The sequence below is a fragment of the Erpetoichthys calabaricus genome, chromosome 3 (assembly GCF_900747795.2).
Source record: "Erpetoichthys calabaricus chromosome 3, fErpCal1.3, whole genome shotgun sequence".
NCBI lineage: Eukaryota > Metazoa > Chordata > Cladistia > Polypteriformes > Polypteridae > Erpetoichthys > Erpetoichthys calabaricus.
The window spans coordinates 98,642,555-98,661,535 of NC_041396.2; the positions used below are offsets into that span (position 1 = coordinate 98,642,555).

The following is an 18,981-nucleotide window of genomic DNA, read 5'->3' on the forward strand; positions in this document are numbered from 1 at the left end:
TTGTCCATTACAAGTACCAAAAATGAACGCTGTTTGGCATGCATGTCCCTCAAAGCAGGGTTTAAACTCAGATCAAATAGTAGTTTGGCTGGTTAGCCAGTAGCAAAGTCATTTCTGTATTGGAGCCCCATCCAGTGGGTTACTCTTGCCAGAAATGATGTTTTCTTCTGGGATTCTCACTTTTATGGAAGCTGACCTGGAAGGAGCGGAGTCAGTTCTTTCACAACTCTATGGAGAGAGAGAGAGAAGGAGATGACACTGTTAGCGATAGCACCCCCTGTTATCCAGGTGGGTTATTATATACCTCAACACAACTTGTAAGCAGATCTCTTACAAACATGAGTGACACTACCCTTAAATACAACCTTGTGGATCTCTCGAGATTTTTCATTTTCCTACATTTTTACTTTACATTTTTCTTAACGTGGAGTGATGTATTTCATAACCCTTCTCAGATTAGCAAGAAAGGCCTTCACAGATTTCTTTTGGTCAGGACATGAGGCGTCACCACAAACCTGAGGCCCACCTCAGCTTTTAGTTTTATACATATTTGGAACAAATTGTATCTCATTGTTTTAGTGGTACTGGAGCTTAGGCTGTAATTACTACTATTATTTATTTGCAAAAAGAGAATTTTGGCTAATAATTTGTTGTGTATATTAATGACAGCTTCTGTGTATGATATGTCATATATTATGCTATACTTCAAAATGTCAAGGGCAGATGTGCTCTTACTATAAATTCAGTATGTATTTAAAAGATATGTGAATGCTGAAAAATATAAAAGATGCACTGTACTTGAACAGAGGACTGGATGTGCACATGAACTAAACCTTTTCATAAAAATGAAGATCCTTTATTAAAATGTTTTTTTTTTTGACAGTTCTGATTATATTTTATTCCAAGCCTGGTAAGTGTATTGCTTAGGGTGGCTGTTTCACTTTACTGTAAATCAGTTGGTTGAAGACTATAAGTCATTGCATACTTTGCATCAGAAATTTTTTTCACTCTTAAATCTGTGTCAAAGCAAGCATTCCTGTCTGTTGGAAAGCCGTGCACTTTCAGTAATGCCTTTTAAAATAATTACATGTTTTTTTTATACTGTGTTTATTTCCAGCCATAATTACAGCAAAATCCAGCAAACCAAAAAAAGTTCAGATAATTAGTTTACTTGGCACGGTAGCTGGAATGCCTGCATTTGCAATCAGTTTCTGGAAGAGTTAGTATAGATATTGTATTTTTGTTTTTTTGGACAAAAAGGTGCAGTGTTAGATTTATGCATTTACATTTGGCAAACTTTCCATTTTTTCCTGGTTATTGGTGACATACTTGATGGCAAGATACTGGAAATGCAGTGTTTGTTTATTTATTTATTTTTTTAACTTCTTTCCCCTTCCTTCCTTCCTCCCTTGATTCTTCAGAGAAGGCAGGAAGAAGAATATTATACTCGTCTGGAGGCAGAACGGCGCAGGCAGCACGAAGAGGCTGAAAGAAAGCTGTTAACACCTGACGAGCCTGGTCTGTACAGACCTCCTCTCCCCCGGGACTATGAGCTCCCTTCTCCCCCACCCCCCTCCACTAACGCTGCTCCACCCCCGCCTCAAAGAAACACCTCTTACCTCAAAACGCAGGTCATCTCCCCTGACACAGTGTACACTGCCAAGTTTGTATCGTACAATGATGAGGAGGAGGAGGACTCAAGCCTAGCAGGTCAGGTTAAGTTCTCCGCTACAAGAAAATCCTATGGTGACCTTCCTCCCGATCCCAAGCCTCAACCGCAGCAGCCATCTGCCCGGCCGCCCCGCCCGGTCTCTGATGGGATCTTTCTTTCCAACTCATTCCAGCTACCATCAGCCAATGCCAACAGTACTGCTTTCAAGACAGACCCCCCCCCCCCCCCTCCCACCAAACCCAGCATCTTCCTGCCTGGCAGCTCCAAAGGTAGAGACAGAGAACACCAGGAACGACTATTTTGTTTTGTTTTGTTTCCATTTGTGTGACCTATGTGGTGATTTATTTCTTCTTTCTTTTTTCTTTTTTTTCCCCCCAATCTTCAAGTGATGAGATTTCTCTTCACTGTCTTAACTACTGGATCTAGAAATCAGTCACTTAATTCCACTTGATTTGCCTTGTAATTTGAATTGCCTATATATACACTGTCCAAATATGGATTCATCTGATTTTGCAGGACTGTAACTTCGTCTACAGTCATTGGAAAGTTTAAAAGAGAAAAAAAAAGTCATTCGGAAGAAAACACAAGTATATACATTATGTACATGAGCGTTTTTTCCCTTCAGGAAGTCGATACTAGTCCTAGTTATCCCCTAGTGCAAAACCTCTCTGAGGAGCTTTTCCAAATCTTTTGAGTGGAGTGGAAGGAGAGGGTCTACAAAGGTTTTGATTTATTCACCTGGCCTACTCCTCCAATTTCTTCCTCTGAGGCTTCCTGAAGAGTGCTGCGTATGGAAAGAAGCCAACAGCCCTTTGGCACTCATACCAGGAAATTCTAATGGTTCAGATTTTTTTGTGTGTTTCATTCAGTTTATCCCCCCTGTTTGGACTGTCCGGTTGCTGCTAAGGGCAGCGATAAGCATCTGTTTTATTTTAATGCTCAGTTTAGGAATATTCTACCGATTGATATATCTGCCTTAATAAATGAAGCATTCTGCCTGCTGCATAGCTATTCTTTCAGAAGTTACGACCCTGCAAAAGAGTTTATTTTGGGACACGTGCATATATACGATAAAATCACTGTTCCCTTTATTTCAGTCAACACTGTACTAAAATAGTTGACTTTCTAAATTTCCTCTGTCCTTACCGATCATCCCTGCCTACTCAAAGCAATCGATAGATGTTTTTTTTTTTTTACAAAATTATGGTTTGTTCAATCAGAGTACTGTTGGTTTTGGCATTTACTTGTATCGAGGTGTGGTTTGGTGTGTGGCTTTGGGAAACATAACCATTTAGCCCATGCTTTTGGATACCAATGAAAAATGGCTATTTGCCACTGACATTCTGCTTTTGGGTACTAAACAAAAAAGACCCCATTCAGTGCTCACTTTACAAGGGGAATGAATCTAATTGATACTGACCCATTTGTTATTTTTGTAAGTGGCTGTGAAAAGAGATACAATTTGAAAACATTTTTAATGTATAAAAATATTTTATCTAAGTAGATCCAGACTTTGCAATGAGCGCTTTCTAAATTAATAACAATTTTCAAAACAAAATAATATCTAGTGTCCGAGTTTGCCTGCGGAAAGTGGAAACAAAGAACTTTAGAAAAGCAGGAATGTGTTATCTCGGTTGTCTTTACCCTTTTATTTATTATGCTACTTCTACTGCCCACGAGTAAATAAATGAAAAAAGAAGAAAAAAATCCGTTTGATTTTTCAAGTTCAAAAATGCTTATTTACATGTTTAACTAACATGTAACATGTCAACACTCTCTGGTTCCCCGATTAGCAAAAATTACTAATAAAACATGGATAGTTAGCAGAAAATGTGGTGATACATTTATCAGTTATTCCTTCTGTGTACAAAAAGGATTTTTTATATTTTCTGGTTGCAAAGAACCATTGTGTATTTTTTAGTGTTTTCTGAGTGCAGTCTGATAGTTTTACCTGCAGGTGTGTCTGTTGGCTACAAGTCACATAAACTGCAAATGAACAATCAGAATATAGATAAGCGAGCTGGACCAGGAAAGTATACTGTTAGGAGTGAAAGCCCCTGTTTGCAGACATGCGCAAATCAAGTGTGAAATGATTATTTGGATTCTGTTAGAATGACAGTATGCTCATTGAGCTTGAACCGTGGCTAATTTCGACTGTTGTGGAAATGTGATGCCAATTCACACACACAAACAAAGGAACATTATTTGGTCAGTGGATGCATTTCAGACTTATCTCCAGCAATAAGTCAGTAATTACAGATATATCCATATATTAGTACTTTTGATGTTTCACAGCCTTTTACAGAAATACTTAAAATGCAACATTGAGGAATACCCCAAATATTCTCAAATAAATCATATTTCTTTATTCCCAGTTGCAAAAATCCATGTTGCTTTATTCCTTTTACTTGCTAATTAATCATTTCTAACCACAATCTTGTCAAATTATTGCATATTAACTAAAAAAGTTGAATCCTGCAGGCCTATCCATTGCTGTTTACAATTACTGCTTTGCTTTGATCTCCTCCTTTTTATTCTTCCTTAATAAATATAACACACTTTCTGCTGTTTTTATGTGTATGTGTTTATGCTTCTGTATATTTTAATTTGCTTTATTTTTAATACCATACAGCTTTATATGTTTAAGACCTTTATCAAAGATGCCTGATTATTGGGATTTCCGTTGCTCCAGCAGAAGGCAGTGTTATGATGAGATTTTCTTTTTTAATACTCTTGCCCTGTATGGTCTTAAAAATTATCTACAAGGAAGAAATGAAAATACTGGAAGTAAAATCTGAAAGTATTAAATTCCTTGTTGAATTGAGGGAATGGCTGTTTATATCTTGCTTGAGAGTGTTTGCATGTTGCTTGTATTTTTTGTTTTTGAAGTGAGAGCTTGCAGTTGGCTGTAGTGTGTGTAATTTGTCCCACGTTTACCCTTCTGTAATTATTTATTACTTTAAGGTTTTGCAAATCCACTGGAATATATTAGCTATCATCACATACATTCTACATTAAAAGCAATAGTCCGCAACCTTGAAGCGGTAGAGTTGCAGTGAATGCAGTTTTTCAGTTGAGCCTTGCTGTTCTTGTTATTAGGACTCCTGATGAAGGGGCCTGAGTTGCCTCAAAAGCTTGCATTTATAATCTGTTTAGTTAGCCAATAAAAGGTGTCATTTCACCCTACGTTCTCCTGTATCCATCTATGGCTAACACGGTACAACACTCTACTGCTATGAGTAGGACTCGTAAGTTCTCTCATTCATCAGATCTTTCTAATATTGTAGATTTTCAAGAATATCATCCTAATGTTTTATAGACTACAGCAAGTCAGCTAAGTTATGGTTCTTCACCTTTTTTCCTTTCAAATCAGATATTTTAATAAAACCGGTAACTACGATAAACACACACACAGCAGAGAGTGGGACCAAGGAAGCTGGTAGTCATTTGCTTCTCATTGTTAATTGTCAGCTGGTTAAGAAAAATCAATAAGCAAATTAAAACTGTGAGTGCCGCTATTGAAGAGTGAGAAAAGCAAATAAGGGATCTGAATCTTAATAGCTCAGTTAACTAAGATGAAGCAAGCTGCTGCTGCAGCAATAATAGATTTCTAATTCTAAAAAATTGACCCGAAAGAAAACCTGCCATCATTATAGCCTTCCAGGACTGAGACTGATGATCTTAGAAAATCTTCAGTTTGTAATAAAAAAAAATGAACATTGTTAATAGAAATGTGTTCAGGTATTTGAAGTGCACTGATATACAGAAAGAGGCTTCCTTGTTTTGAGGGACCTCATCATTGAATTGTGTGGAGCAAGCAATGCCTCAGAATCTCACATACTTTATTGGAGTATTTGCCATACCTGAAATGATATATTTACATGCAGTCTGTAAGGTCTTATTCCAGTGGAATTGCTAGAAAACACATCCTACCTCAGGGAGCTCACAGGATCAGAACAGCAAGACTCACTTTACTTAATGAAGATGCATGAAGGACTCTAAGAACTCCAAATTAAAGTAGTGCATATGGCATGTAAAATGCTGTACTAGTAGTGTGTTGTACTAGGAAGTGCAACAGTAAGGTTGTCTTGTCAATGTTGATAGATTTATAGATTGTGCAGCTTTTATCTTGTGAGCTACATGAGGAGTGTTGTGTTAAACAAAATACACATCAAAGGTAGGAGCGCAATGCAAGAGACGTACGTAATGGGCTACTGGACAAAATATTTTTTGAAGTGGATTAGAAATATACTGTCAGTTTCTACCTTTGATGAATTTACATTATTATATAAAAAGGTGCTGGCTAAAGCAGAAGGTAAAAACAATTTACTGTAAATAATTTTAAGTTTTTATGTATTTTTTTTAACTTCTGCTGTTTACTCTCAAACATGAAATGTCTGTTAATGATTTTTCTGCATACCTAATTAAAATATAATATTATAGATGCATAATTCATTTTACATACCAGTTTCTATCATGTTTTGAATATTACAAATTGACATATATAAATTGTACATCAATTATAAGTTATGAACTGCTGTTAAATATTAAGTTTATTTTCCTTTTAAATCCTCAGCTTAGAGAATCTGACTGATATTAAAAAGAAATTAACTTCTGTGCAAAATTAAGTGAACCCACTTCTCATCCTCTAAACTTATTAAAATTTGCATCACATACAAAGATACGATTTGATATTTTAATATGAAGATATGCCTTTAATTTATGGCCTATTAACTTGGGACCTTTGGATGCTACTTTAAGCATTTTTAGGAAGCTCCGTCTCCTGAAGTGGAAGGAATCGACTGCTTTTAAATATTCTTATAAACTTGAGTTTTCTACATTTTTAAATAATCCATCATAATAGAGACAACTTATTTTAAGTTGCATTATGATTCCTCTGAAACACAAACACATCTCTAATGTTGATGTACTGCCACATTCAGTTAAGACCAAACTAAACTAAGTTTTTCATCTTCTTTTAAAAGCTGGGCCTATCAAACTTACTGCCATTTGCACTTTCTGTGCTGTACCTGGTGCAAATGGAGCAGACTATAGCAAGTTTACTGGACGATTAAGTTAGTGGTTCATTTACATTTGTACACAAGCTAATAATCTCCTGATTCTTTACACTAGAGATGAGTAAAATGTAGAAATAATATTTAACAATTCACTTACTGTAGCAAAAGTAATACTTGAATCTTCAAGTTGTTATCTGTGATAAACTGTCAATACCCAAAACATAAAACAACATGTACAAAACACCTGATCCTACTGTAATGAACATGAAACACTTATATAATGCTTAAGTATTAATCCATCCATCAGTTCTGCTCTTAATCAGAGTTGAAGGTCACAAAATTGAAATATTCATGTTTGAGAAAAATATATTGTTACCCAGCACCTTTAAAATGTATACAGTATATACAGTATTCCACAGTTTGAGAATAGTAGTGTGTAATAGTGACTTTTTCTTATGTTTCATTTTGAACAGGATCTAATTCGTACACTGGATCTACAGCAGGGGTTGTAGGATCACATGAAATCTATAAAGATCCAAGAGAGAAGTGGGTTAAAAGGTAATGGTCAAGAAAGTGGCGGATAATCAAAAGAAAACAACATACAATTTCCTGATGTCTTTCTTGATTACCTGTAGTGAGAAGTCAAGCAAAATGACACCTTTTATTGGCTAACTAAAAAGATTACAATATGCAAGCTTTCGAGGCAACTCAGGCCCCTTCTTCAGGCAAGATGGTATTACGTATTATATCTTACCTGAAGAAGGGGCCTGAGTTGCCTCGAAAGCTTGCATATTGTAATCTTTTATAAAAGGTGTCATTTTGCTTGACTTCTCACTACATTCGTAATGGCTAACACAGTACAACACCCTAGTACTACTTGATTACCTGTAGAATATCAGTAATTTTAAAGATGCACTTCATTTTATGGATTTGTATAGTTAACATTAAAGCTTTGTGTATTTCACTTATTTCAGAATGGGTCAGTTACAAACTTTTTACGTCAAGAGCTGCCTAAATTGCAGTTTTTGTCCAGTTTTTTATGCATTATCTGTTCATTTTTGTATTCATTTTTGATTATTACAGCTCAGTCAGTCAGTGACAGTGCATTTTTGGGGGTTTCCAGCAAGAGGGCAGGTGACAGTGCAGCCTGAGGGACATTGCTTGGTCAGCTTTAGGCCTGTTTCTCCAAGTCTCATTGCTGACAGCGCATATAACTGGAGAGGTGGTGCCATGTCACCCTGTGAGCAGGTGATGGCACGTATCATTCGCAGAAGTAGAAGCCAAGTCCAGCGGATGTTTTGTTGGCAGAGTTTTATGCGCCATACCAGACGGGAAGTAAAGAACAAGCTTGATGCACACTGCTCAGTCAAGGGAGGCTTTGAATCCGCAGTTACAGCTGCACATCAAGCTTGGGATCAGCGTCAGTAATCCACCATAGCAGAATAAGAAAACAAACTCCAATGTAAAGTTATTTTGTTAACGTAACTTCAAGTTGTTCTTGTTTGACTGTTGTGTGTCCAGCAACGGACTGGTATTCCGTCCACGGTTGGTTCCTGCCTTGCACCCAGTAATGCTTAGGTAGCCTACAAGGGGGCTCCGCTCGCCTACCTCCGGCGTTGGGTATCCTGAAATACATTAGTCGACCCAAGCAGCACAGTATTCCTAACTTCACTCCGCAGTAGTGCCACTCACAATATGGCGCTGACGCCCGCGCCTTCCATACTTTATGGACCCGTGGGGCCTCCGTAGCCTCTTCCGTTTGAATCTGGGCTGCAGCACAGAGTCCTCTTTTTTGTGTGGCTGTCAGTAGTCGTTAGCCACGGGCGCGTTGTTGCCTCATTTCTCATTCACGTCAGTTGAGCTCTTTCGTTTTTGGGCCGTGACTCCTTTGTGTGCGGTGGATACAACTTCGCGTGCGGTTTATGAGATGCGCGCTGTACGCGCCTGCGCAGTACATCTCATGGTCCCATCGCCGTGTCCCTGCATCCATGCCATCCGGTTTACCATTCTAGGTTAGTAATATGGATATATGTCCATGTTTCTCTAATGGAATAAGTGGCTTAGAAAGGTCTTTGTTACCCTAAATAAACAAAATCACAATTCCAGGGCACTATTCTAATAGACAATTTTTTAAATAGTTTTTTTTTTTTTTTTTTTTATAGCTGCAGCACATGTTTATCCACCTAAGGCAAGATAGTCCTGTTGGTTCCTTAAGTACTTTGACAGTATAGAAATTTCATTTGACTTGGCTATCTTATGATGATGATAATTTATAATTTAGAGATAATTTGATAATAATTCTGACACTGAGTAGTCTAAAATTAAAACTTGTGCTGGATAATACTTAACATTGAATATATCCTGAGCTATTTGACTGCTTAGGAAATATTGGTGTTAATAACAAGAAATGTCACATTTAAATTTCCATTTACAATTGTGTGTGAAGAGTAGTGAAGGACCCATAAAACCAGTATAATTCTCTGAAACTGGGAAACTGCAATTCAGATATTTAGAATGGTCTTCTGACCAAAAAAAGTACAGTATGGATATCTAGTTGCATGATGTTATATCAGTCAAAGTTGCCTGCTCTTAATTATTCATAAGAACAAATGTTTGTTTCATGTGGTTATATCCAACTTTATGCAAACGTTTGAGCACTCTTAGTCGAATTATATCTTGTATTGAGTCAAGAGAAGTTAACTCACCCTAAATTAAGAATAGATAAAGAATAAATACACTTCTAAAGACTTATAAATGAACAATAAACACACAGCAACCAAAATCTCATGTCAAACAACACTGAAGTTTATTTAAATAAATACTTTTTAAAGTATGTGAGCACAGCTGTCTTGCATTTGATGTGGCCATCTTATTATTACTTACGTTGGCAACAGTTCATTCTAGCTTCTAAATCCTGTGTGGAAAGAAGGCAAAGCTTTGACGTGTCCAAGCAAAAATAACTTTGTAATTGGTATTCAAAAATGTCAACTGAAAACAAAGTCCACAAAGCACATAAATGCAGGCTAGTGCTGGGCAGACAAGAAAGAAAGGAACGAACGAATGTGCAAGACCAACGCAAACTCATCTCACACCCTTGTACTGCTGTTCCAAACAAATCATTCACTTAATTTTCTCTGAGAAACATTTAGCTATTTATTGACCTTTGTGACAAATTATATATATATATATATATATATATATATAGTTTGAAAAATCATATATTTTTTTCAACACAAGTAAAATGGACTGTGCAGATCCAGCTCCTTGAGTACCACTAAACACTACAATGAGAAAGCAGTTTTCCTTTAGGACTTCATCCATTTAATGTGAAGCCATCCTGCATTGGGGATTCAGGGCATTGCACATCATCACAATTTCAATAAAGATGTTCCCTTCCATTATACACAAATGTAATATGTAATGTGCTAATATTTTGGATCAAATGAACCTGCAGTTTTGGAGGAGTTTTAAAAATTTTTCCAAAATTTCTCCGGTATCAAACAACGTAGCTCTCCTTGGAACGTACGAGTCCAATGCAGCTTGTTTTCATATTTCTAACAGTTGTCAGTAAATGTGTCTGTCAGCTCCATATTCAAATGACAAGTCTGTAGCCTGTCTTGTATCAAGCTGCGTGATTTAGAGTTGGCACATTGTAGTCCAGCTATTGCTTATGAACTCTTTCAGGGTGGTGTGGTTAATTTCTCCACCACTTTCAAGAAGTATGGACCCTCTTCCAATGTCAGCATGGCAAAGTTGACAGTGCCAGTCCCCCCTCTGTCACATCAGTCTCAAAACGTACTGCAAAAAACCTCCTAGTATGGTGCTTGTCAGGTGCCATTGTCAGCTTTATAATTCCACAGTCCCAGTTTGCCTAGCTTGCCATTTTTCTTGTTTCTGCCATAGCTGATGCCCATGTCACTCGTAACATTTGCTCCAGTAACCCCATTTCCTTTGTGCTGCCAACTTGCACCACCAACAGGTCTATTATGGTAGGTTAATTGTAGCTCATCTTGCTCAATAGGAGCAGCCCTAACTCGCCTCCTAACACACTGGGAAAAGGATGCCCTTTTTTGTTTTTGTTAAATTAAAAACAAATCACTTTACATGGAAGAGTTCAATATTAATTATTTATGAATGTTCTTATTCAGGTTTTTTTTTTGGCTTTTTGGATAGGTGTGGGAAGGAATGTCTCCTCTGAGTTCATGCATTACATGTCTCTGTGCTGTGTAACTCATTCAAGTAATTGCCATGAAACTGTCGCCAGACCAAACCCTAGACCCATCCATACGATATCAACAAATAATTTTCCATACTTGGGCGGGTATGAGGTTTGTCTTAAGGTGGAGTCCACCAGCCTTTGTGATGTTTCACTGAGAAGTTTTCAGAATTCCAGACAGTAAGACACACTGAGCTTTTATTTTCAGTGTGCCCGTGTTTAGTGGTCATACATGTAGACACTCTGTAAGTGAGGAATACAGGATAAAAAATGAAGGACTATCATACAGTGATAACATTTTATATGTGCACTTAAACGCATATGAATTATTAGAAATAAAGACGGACTAACCATTTAATACCCTGCGCAGTTCTAATCTGCGCTGGCAACCAATGCATTGAGACTGGTGTCCTTGTATTGTGAGTCTTATGTGCAAAGTGAAGCTTATTTAAATGCTTAGCAAATAGACCATGAAAAATGACATAACAGTAATGGCACATAGCTGGATGTGCCAGTAGGCCTCCGATTTGAAACTTTGAGGGCGTCATATTCAGTGTGTTCATTCGCAGCCTTGCTGCCCCTCACTACACTCCCACATCCCCTTTAGCTCAGCTGGGTGGGCTGCTGTTTTCTGATTCAGAGGTGCCAAGTTTTTGGCCAGCCTCATTGTGTGAGGTCATAAAACAAAGGTTAGGCCCTGAGCGATTCCCTGTGAGTGATGAGTCATCAGTTGTGACACTTAGAAAACTCTGAGTGACTTAATGATAGCTGTAATCTAAGCCAGTGACCTCCCAGGCTCAGTCCTGGTGACTCCTTTGGCTACGGGTCCTTTATTCAGCCCAGATTTACTGAAGCTGAACTTTGTATTTTCTTATTCTAGAATTGAGACCAAAGTAGTGGTACCCCTTAATTGTTTAGAAAACAATCACAATTTTTTGTTAAAATTGTTGGAACTCACAAAAGTAATATGACTCCACCATTCTTTTTTCCTATAGTCCACAGAACAGGCATGCTTGTTTTTATTTAAGACCTATTTAAGACGTTATTAAAAAAATAAATAAGTAAAACAATAACCATGGACAAAATTAAAATGAGACCCCTTAAAGCCCTGTACACGTGGACATCTGAACTGAACGTTTTTCTGCCGTCTGTAGCATCGGGCGAGTGTTTATTCTGCTTACTGCAGAGAATCAGACCATTTGCATTTGGTCAGATGTGCGTTCGAATGGCATCAAAAAATGTTGCATACAGCTTTTTCTTGGCATTAATTTCTGCCAAAATCTTGATGAGCGTGAGGAAAACATGTTATGTGTGTGTGTGTGTATATAAAACCCAAAACCTACATCTAGAGAATGAGCTGAAACTTGCATTTGGAAGAAAAAACCCATCAAACTTAACAGAATGTGAGTTTACACAAGAAGAGTTGGCCAAATTGCCAGTTAATGAATGAACAAGTGTCATTCAGAGCTACAGAAAGAGCTTGACTGCAGTTATTGCCTCAAAAGGGAGTGCTACAAAATATAAAATTAGAGATCTCATTATTTTTTCATGCCATTTTAATTTGTTTTATTTTTTAAATATATGTTAAGTCCTAAACCAAAAGTAAAGTGTCTGGTCTGTGGAATACAGAATACAAATGGTGGATGCCAAATACTTGGTCAGTATCAGCTTATTTTATAGGACACTGTGATTCTTTTATAAATAATGAAAGAGTACCAATAGCTTTGGTCACATCTGTATTTGTATTTTTACTAATTTTTAATTGCTTACATTTCCTTATTCTTTTCTTTTTAATGCACTCTGTTCTATAGAGTTTGCTCCTTTAATTGTTGTGCCCAGAACGTGGTGAGGTAGAGTTTTGAAAAGAAGTCTCTAGCATACTGACCTCTGGTTTTACAGGCATCCATCCATTGTCGAATCTGCTGAAGGTGCATGGAAACCAATGCCTTTTACCATCCGATTGTCTCCTCCAGGCAGAGAAGGGCATGTGCTGCTCTAGTTTCGACATAAGGACATCTAAGTTATCTACATGGCTGTGAATTTCTGGTTTGTTCTACTGGTCTGGTCTGGAGACACCTCACAGTAGTAATTCCTTGTACTGCCGAATGCAGACACCACAAATGAAAGTGAATATCTCACTAAGCCATTTGACATGAAGATGGCTCACAGAGCACATTGACTCCTTGTGTTCTGGTATTTTAGATGGAAAGTAGTTTTGTAATTGGAGGGCAAGTCAATGATCAACTTTTGTTTCATTAGGCCACAATACAAGTTAAGTCTGAAATATGGTGTCACCCCTCCTGACCAAAGAGGTTCAGTCTGCGTTAATGAAGGACATCTAATGTCCATAATTAGAATAATCAAATGAAAGTGAGTTTGATTTCAGGAAAGCAGGAAAACAGTTTAAGACATCAACTAGTGGGTATCTGTTTATGAGTGGACTAGCTGTGCTACCCGTCTAAGACAGGTTGAAATCTAAGTAATCAACGTACACCTCAACATATGCAGTGCACCCTCAGTTGAGGAATGTATTTTGTAATGCATGTAGTAATAATATGCATTGAAGTTGTCTTTCCAACAGAAGGTGCATCACAAACGTGTATTAATAAAATACATTACACCAAATGTTTGTGATGCACCATCAGTTGGAATGGCAAATGCAATGCATTTCATTAATACAAATGTTTGTGATGAGCCATCTGTTGGAGTGACAAATGCAATGCATTTCATTACGATGAAATGTTTGTGATGTGCCATCTCTCTTGATATGACAAATGCAATGCCTTTTATTAATGAATACAGTATGTGTGTGGTGCTCCATCTTTTAGAATGACATGCAATGCCGTTTATTACTACCCTAAGTTCTTGTCAATAAGCCGCGGCTTATCTAAGGAAAAAAGTTGTGAAAATGAAAAAATAGAATATCGGCTTATACATAAGTCCGGCTTATACATCCATCGCGGGGGTTGCGTTCCAGAGCCACCCGCGAAATAAGAATATCCGCGAAGTAGAAACCATATGTTTATATGGTTATTTTTATATTGTCATGCTTGGGTCACAGATTTGCGCAGAAACACAGGAGGTTGTAGAGAGACAGGAACGTTATTCAAACACTGCAAACAAACATTTGTCTCTTTTTCAAAAGTTTAAACTGTGCTCCATGACAAGACAGAGATGACAGTTCTGTCTCACAATTAAAAGAATGCAAACATATCTTCCTTTTCAAAGGAGTGCAAAGCAAGCAGTCAAAAAAAAAATCAATACGGCTTTTTGGCTTTTAAGTATGCGAAGCACCGCCGGTACAAAGCTGTTGAAGGCGGCAGCTCGCACCCCCTCTGTCAGGAGCAGGAAGAGAGAGGAAGAGAGAGAGAGAGAGAGATAGAGAGAGACAGATTAAAAAAAATCAATACGTGCCCTTTGAGCTTTTAAGTATGCGAAGCTCCGTGCAGCATTTCTTTCAGGAAGCAGCTGCACACAGCCCCCCTGCTCACACCCCCCTACGTCAGCGCAAGAGAGAGAGAGAGAGAAAGTAAGTTGGGTAGCTTCTCAGCCATCTGCCAATAGCGTCCCTTGTATGAAATCAACTGGGCAAACCAACTGAGGAAGCATGTACCAGAAATTAAAAGACCCATTGTCCGCAGAAACCCGCGATATATATTTAAATATGCTTACATATAAAATCACAATTTAAATGACCGCTACGCGCTCGTGTTGACTCGGCGACGCCCAGAGCAGAAAGAACGCGCTCCGGCCGCTCCAACCGCGCCATGCGGGGAGTGAGAGAGACGGCAATATCTCACACTCTCTCCCCCCTTAAAGAAATTAAATGGGCGCGAGTGAGACCACTGACCTCCCTCCCTTCTATTAGTTATAGGTTATAGTACGTTCGGCTTATCCATGAGTCCGGCTTATCTATGATACGATTTTATTTTAAAAATTCGTATGATTTTTGGTCTCCGGCTAATACATGAGTCCGGCTTATAGACAAGAACTTAGGGTACAAATATTTGTGATGCACCATCTGTTGGAATGATAAATGCAATGCATTTTATTACTACAAGTTATTATGATGCAGCCTTTTTTTTATAAATTTTATTAATTTTATTGTAATCATTCCGTACAAATAGATCAATTTTTACAAAAGATAGGATTGAAAACATGTCACCCCCCACCCCTGAGAGAGAGAGCATGGCCAACAGAGTAAAACTTAAAGCTTGTAGACATACCTAAATTGATGAGTTTAATAGGGCAATAGAGATAAATGGAGAAGAAAAAGAAATGTGGAGATAATTGCTGCCTCAGTGCATTACGAGCTTATTTCTAAGATATTATTGATTAGATCCTGCCAGGTTTTGAAAAAAATTCTGTACAGATCCTCTGACTGAATATTAGTAGTATAAAACATCAGTTACCCACTGACTTAAAAGAGGAGAGTTAGCAAAATAAGTCTGCGTGCCAATAGTGTAGTGAATGCAGTCACCGTTTGCTTGTCCTTCTCCATTTTAACCCCATCTGGAAGAACACCAAACACAGCTGTTAGTGGGTTAGGAGGGATTGTGACTCTGAGGCTGTCTGAAAGGAACTTAAAAATTTGTGGTCCAAAATGATGTTAATTTGGTGCAGGCCCAAAACATGTGACCCAGTGAGGCTGGGACTTGATTGCAGCGTTCACAGGTTGGATCTTGCCCTGGAAACATTTTGGACAATTTTAAGCGAGACAGATGTGTTTGATATATAATTTTTAGTTGTATAATTGTATGCTTTGCACATATGGAGCTCTTCATTGCTATTTTCCACTCCTTTTCTGATATACTGTATTGATTAAGAGATCTTTTTCCCATTGTCCTCTTGGATCTTTGAAAGGGAGGGACTGTAAAATAACTTTATATATTGCAGAGATGGTGTCTAAGTCCTTGAAATTGAGTAATAATTTTTCCAGCATAGAGGAGGGTGCAAGATGAGGAAAATCGGGCAGGTTCTGTTTAACAAAGTTCCTAATTTGAAGATAGTAAAAGAAATGTGTGGCTGGAAAGTTAAATTTGGAATGTAATTGTTCGTAGGATGCAAAGATGTTGTCTATATAAAGATCTCTAAGTAATTTAATCCCAAATCTTTTCCAGATATTAAAAACTACATATGTTTGCGTGGGTTGAAAGAGGTGGTTCTCTTGCAGAGGTGCCACAGATAAAAGCTTCTCCATCTTAAAATGCTTTCTACATTGGTTCCATATTCTGAGTGAGTGAAGCACAATTGGGTTATTAGTATATTGCCGATACCTTGCATTAATTGGGTCACAAAGCAGGGAATATAAAGAAGTACTGCAGGATTTTACTTCTATTGCGGGCCAGGCCTGTGTATGTTCATCTGTTTGTGTCCAGGTTTTTGATTATGATGCAGCCTTTGTTGGAATGAGAGAGAGACTGGAAAGACACTTTTTTTATTAAGATGGACTGTGTTTTATTTCCACACGCTACAGTCTTTTTCACAGCAGATGTATTGGTTTGTTTAACAATAAAAATGCTCAATTAACGCTCGCTTATCTGTTTTTAGTGGCCAAGATCAAGATGCCAGTGTGATTGGGGAAGCGCCAGAAAGCCTAACATTTAAGGAACGTCAGAGGTTATTTTCCCAGGGACAGGATGTATCCAACAAGGTGAAAGCCTCAAGAAAACTCATGGAATTGGAAAATGAGCTGAACACGAAATAAAAACTGGAGCCTTAGCGAGACTGAGGCAGAGGAACACCTCTTTCACTTTGTATAGTATGATTCTGACTTTTTCCCCCCAATAACTGGACTGTTAAATATGATTTAGATTTACTGTTGCAATATTGAAAGACAATTTTTGCTTTGTCTCATTGAAATTCTCAGATTAAAAGCACTGTACAATGTTTTAATAAACAGAAAAATCTCGCGTAGGGCAGAACCTTAAGGATTTGGGGTTAATGAATGCTAAGATTAAAAAAAAAAAAAAAAACAACGAGGCCATAATAGCTTACAATGACACAAAATCTTTTGTAATGTCTATTTTATTATTTAGCAGTTGAGCTCTTTGGATCCGAGCTGGATCTCCACATTAGGAGGGACTTTTCTTCAATATTTTTTGAATCCTGTTGTGGTTCTCAATGGTACCAGTCTTCACTGGTTAGTCTGAGTGAAGGTCAGCGTGTCATGTTTGCGTGCGGTGTGGTCACCGATCTGGAAATGAACTCAAGCTGGGGCAGGAAACCAGCCATTCCTACTTTAGCATATCAGTGGCAGACATCATGTTGATTTTGTGGAGAGAGGAAAAAAGAAAGTGGTGCTTGCATCTCTTTTTAAGGATAGAATATTTCAGTGCTGCCATGTTCACAGCCCAGGAGCACATTGCTTCAGACAGAGTTCATTTCACAGGAACAGATTGAGCCTCTGACACCTAGGAATAACGTTTTAAATCAGCCAAATTCGTAAAAAAAGAAAGGAAATGATCCAAAAGTTAAGAGACTAGAAACTAGCTATGTTACTCTCTGACTGTCTTAATGGCCTTCACATTACCTGGTTATGAACTTTTTTTTTTTTTTTAATAATGCATTTTACTTACTGTGCTTTAATTTTATTCGTTGAAGACTGCTGTTATGGTTTGGATGTGTCCGTAGGAATCTTTTGAATGCAGTCTTTTTGCTTATTACATTCCTAAGTAGTTATTGCTCACAGTGTGTCTGGCTGAACGTCTTGCCCGCAATGTGACTTGCATTCCCAGACGTCACAGCAGTAGGCAGTGGGTGTGAGGCCAGCTCTGTGGGGCTTGTCTTGGTGGCCGGCTGGCAGCAGTCTGCTATTTGTGACGGTGAGCACCGCTGCCACGCTGCTCTTTGCGTACAAACTTGGGTATTTTTTGTTATATTTGTTTGTTTGTTTGTGAAAGACACTAAAGTTATTCCTACCAAATGTATGGCGTGTGTGAGTGCTTTGAACTGGATCCTCTGGAAGCATTTTACTGTTGTGCCTCCACTTGAACTTGGGGGTGTATGCACACTACAAGACTGGATAGTAGAATAGACATTCACTGCCTTAGCTGCGACAATTCACTTTAATAAATAAATGAAATTTGTAAGATAATGATTGCAGATGTTTAATGAAGATTGGTGTGTAAATATATTTTTTTTTGTTTTGTTTTTTTTTTTCTTCTTTTACACTTAATGAAATAATCTTATTTTGAAGAAAATAGAAGGTGCGTTTTTACTATGTTGTCTGTACGATCTTCTGTCAGGCAGTGAGTCTTGCAGCACATTCTCGAAGGACGTCATTTGTGCCTGCCCCCCCAAACAACTCTGCGGCTTCTCTTGTTACCTAAGTGAAGTCTTATTCCTGTAATGTGTTTATTTATCCCTGTGCTGCAAACTAATGGAAAACTGTCCAAAAAAAAAAAAAAAAAAAGGAAACAAAAAAACCACAAGATTTTGGAGGACAATTTGCGTGTCTGTCTGGGTTTTATAGGACTTTCAGGGTTTGTTGTGCTATGAGTTCTAAAGTGCTTTCATCAAACAATGTGTGTTTATTACTGAAAGCATTGAAACTGCTGTAGTTTATAATTTCTACTGTATTTCACTTGCAACCTATTTTTAATAAACTATCTTTGTATGTATTTCATGTTTTTGCTGTCCTTTTATTTTCTAGCCTGAGACCACAGATTTCTCAATCCTGTGTACTTTTCGTTCGGGTTGGATTGTGACTTTGCACTGGCGTGTGGAATAAGTAAGCATTTATTAGACTTTGAGAAAATCAACTGAAAATTTTAGCCCCATCATATGTAAGGGTGATAAAACTTGAGAACATAAGAAAAGTTGTGACGAGAACAAGCCATTCAACCCAATGAGCTCTTCCATCCTATTCAGCTCAGTTGTCCGACATAACATCAAGTCGAGTTTGTAAAGCCCCTACAGTCCTGGGGCCTCATTTATAAACGGTTGGGTTGGGTACAAATGTTTCCACACTCAAATCGCGATGTATAAAACCTAAACTTGGCGTAAAGCCACGCACATTTCCACGGTACCTCATGCCCTGGCATACGCAATTTCTCCGCTCGGTTTTGCAGACT

The 18,981-nt window shown here is 37.9% G+C and overlaps 1 protein-coding gene across 1 annotated transcript in view; it reads left to right on the top strand.

Annotated features, from left to right (window-relative positions):
• Positions 1-18,528, top strand: part of afdna (afadin, adherens junction formation factor a) — a 416,944-nt gene extending 398,416 nt beyond the window's left edge. Inside the window, 3 exon segments of the mRNA XM_051924597.1 lie at positions 1,422-1,941; positions 7,164-7,248; positions 16,457-18,528. Coding sequence (XP_051780557.1) covers positions 1,422-1,941; positions 7,164-7,248; positions 16,457-16,613 — 762 coding nt within the window. The 3' untranslated portion in view covers positions 16,614-18,528.
• The last annotated feature ends 453 nt before the right edge of the window (positions 18,529-18,981 follow it).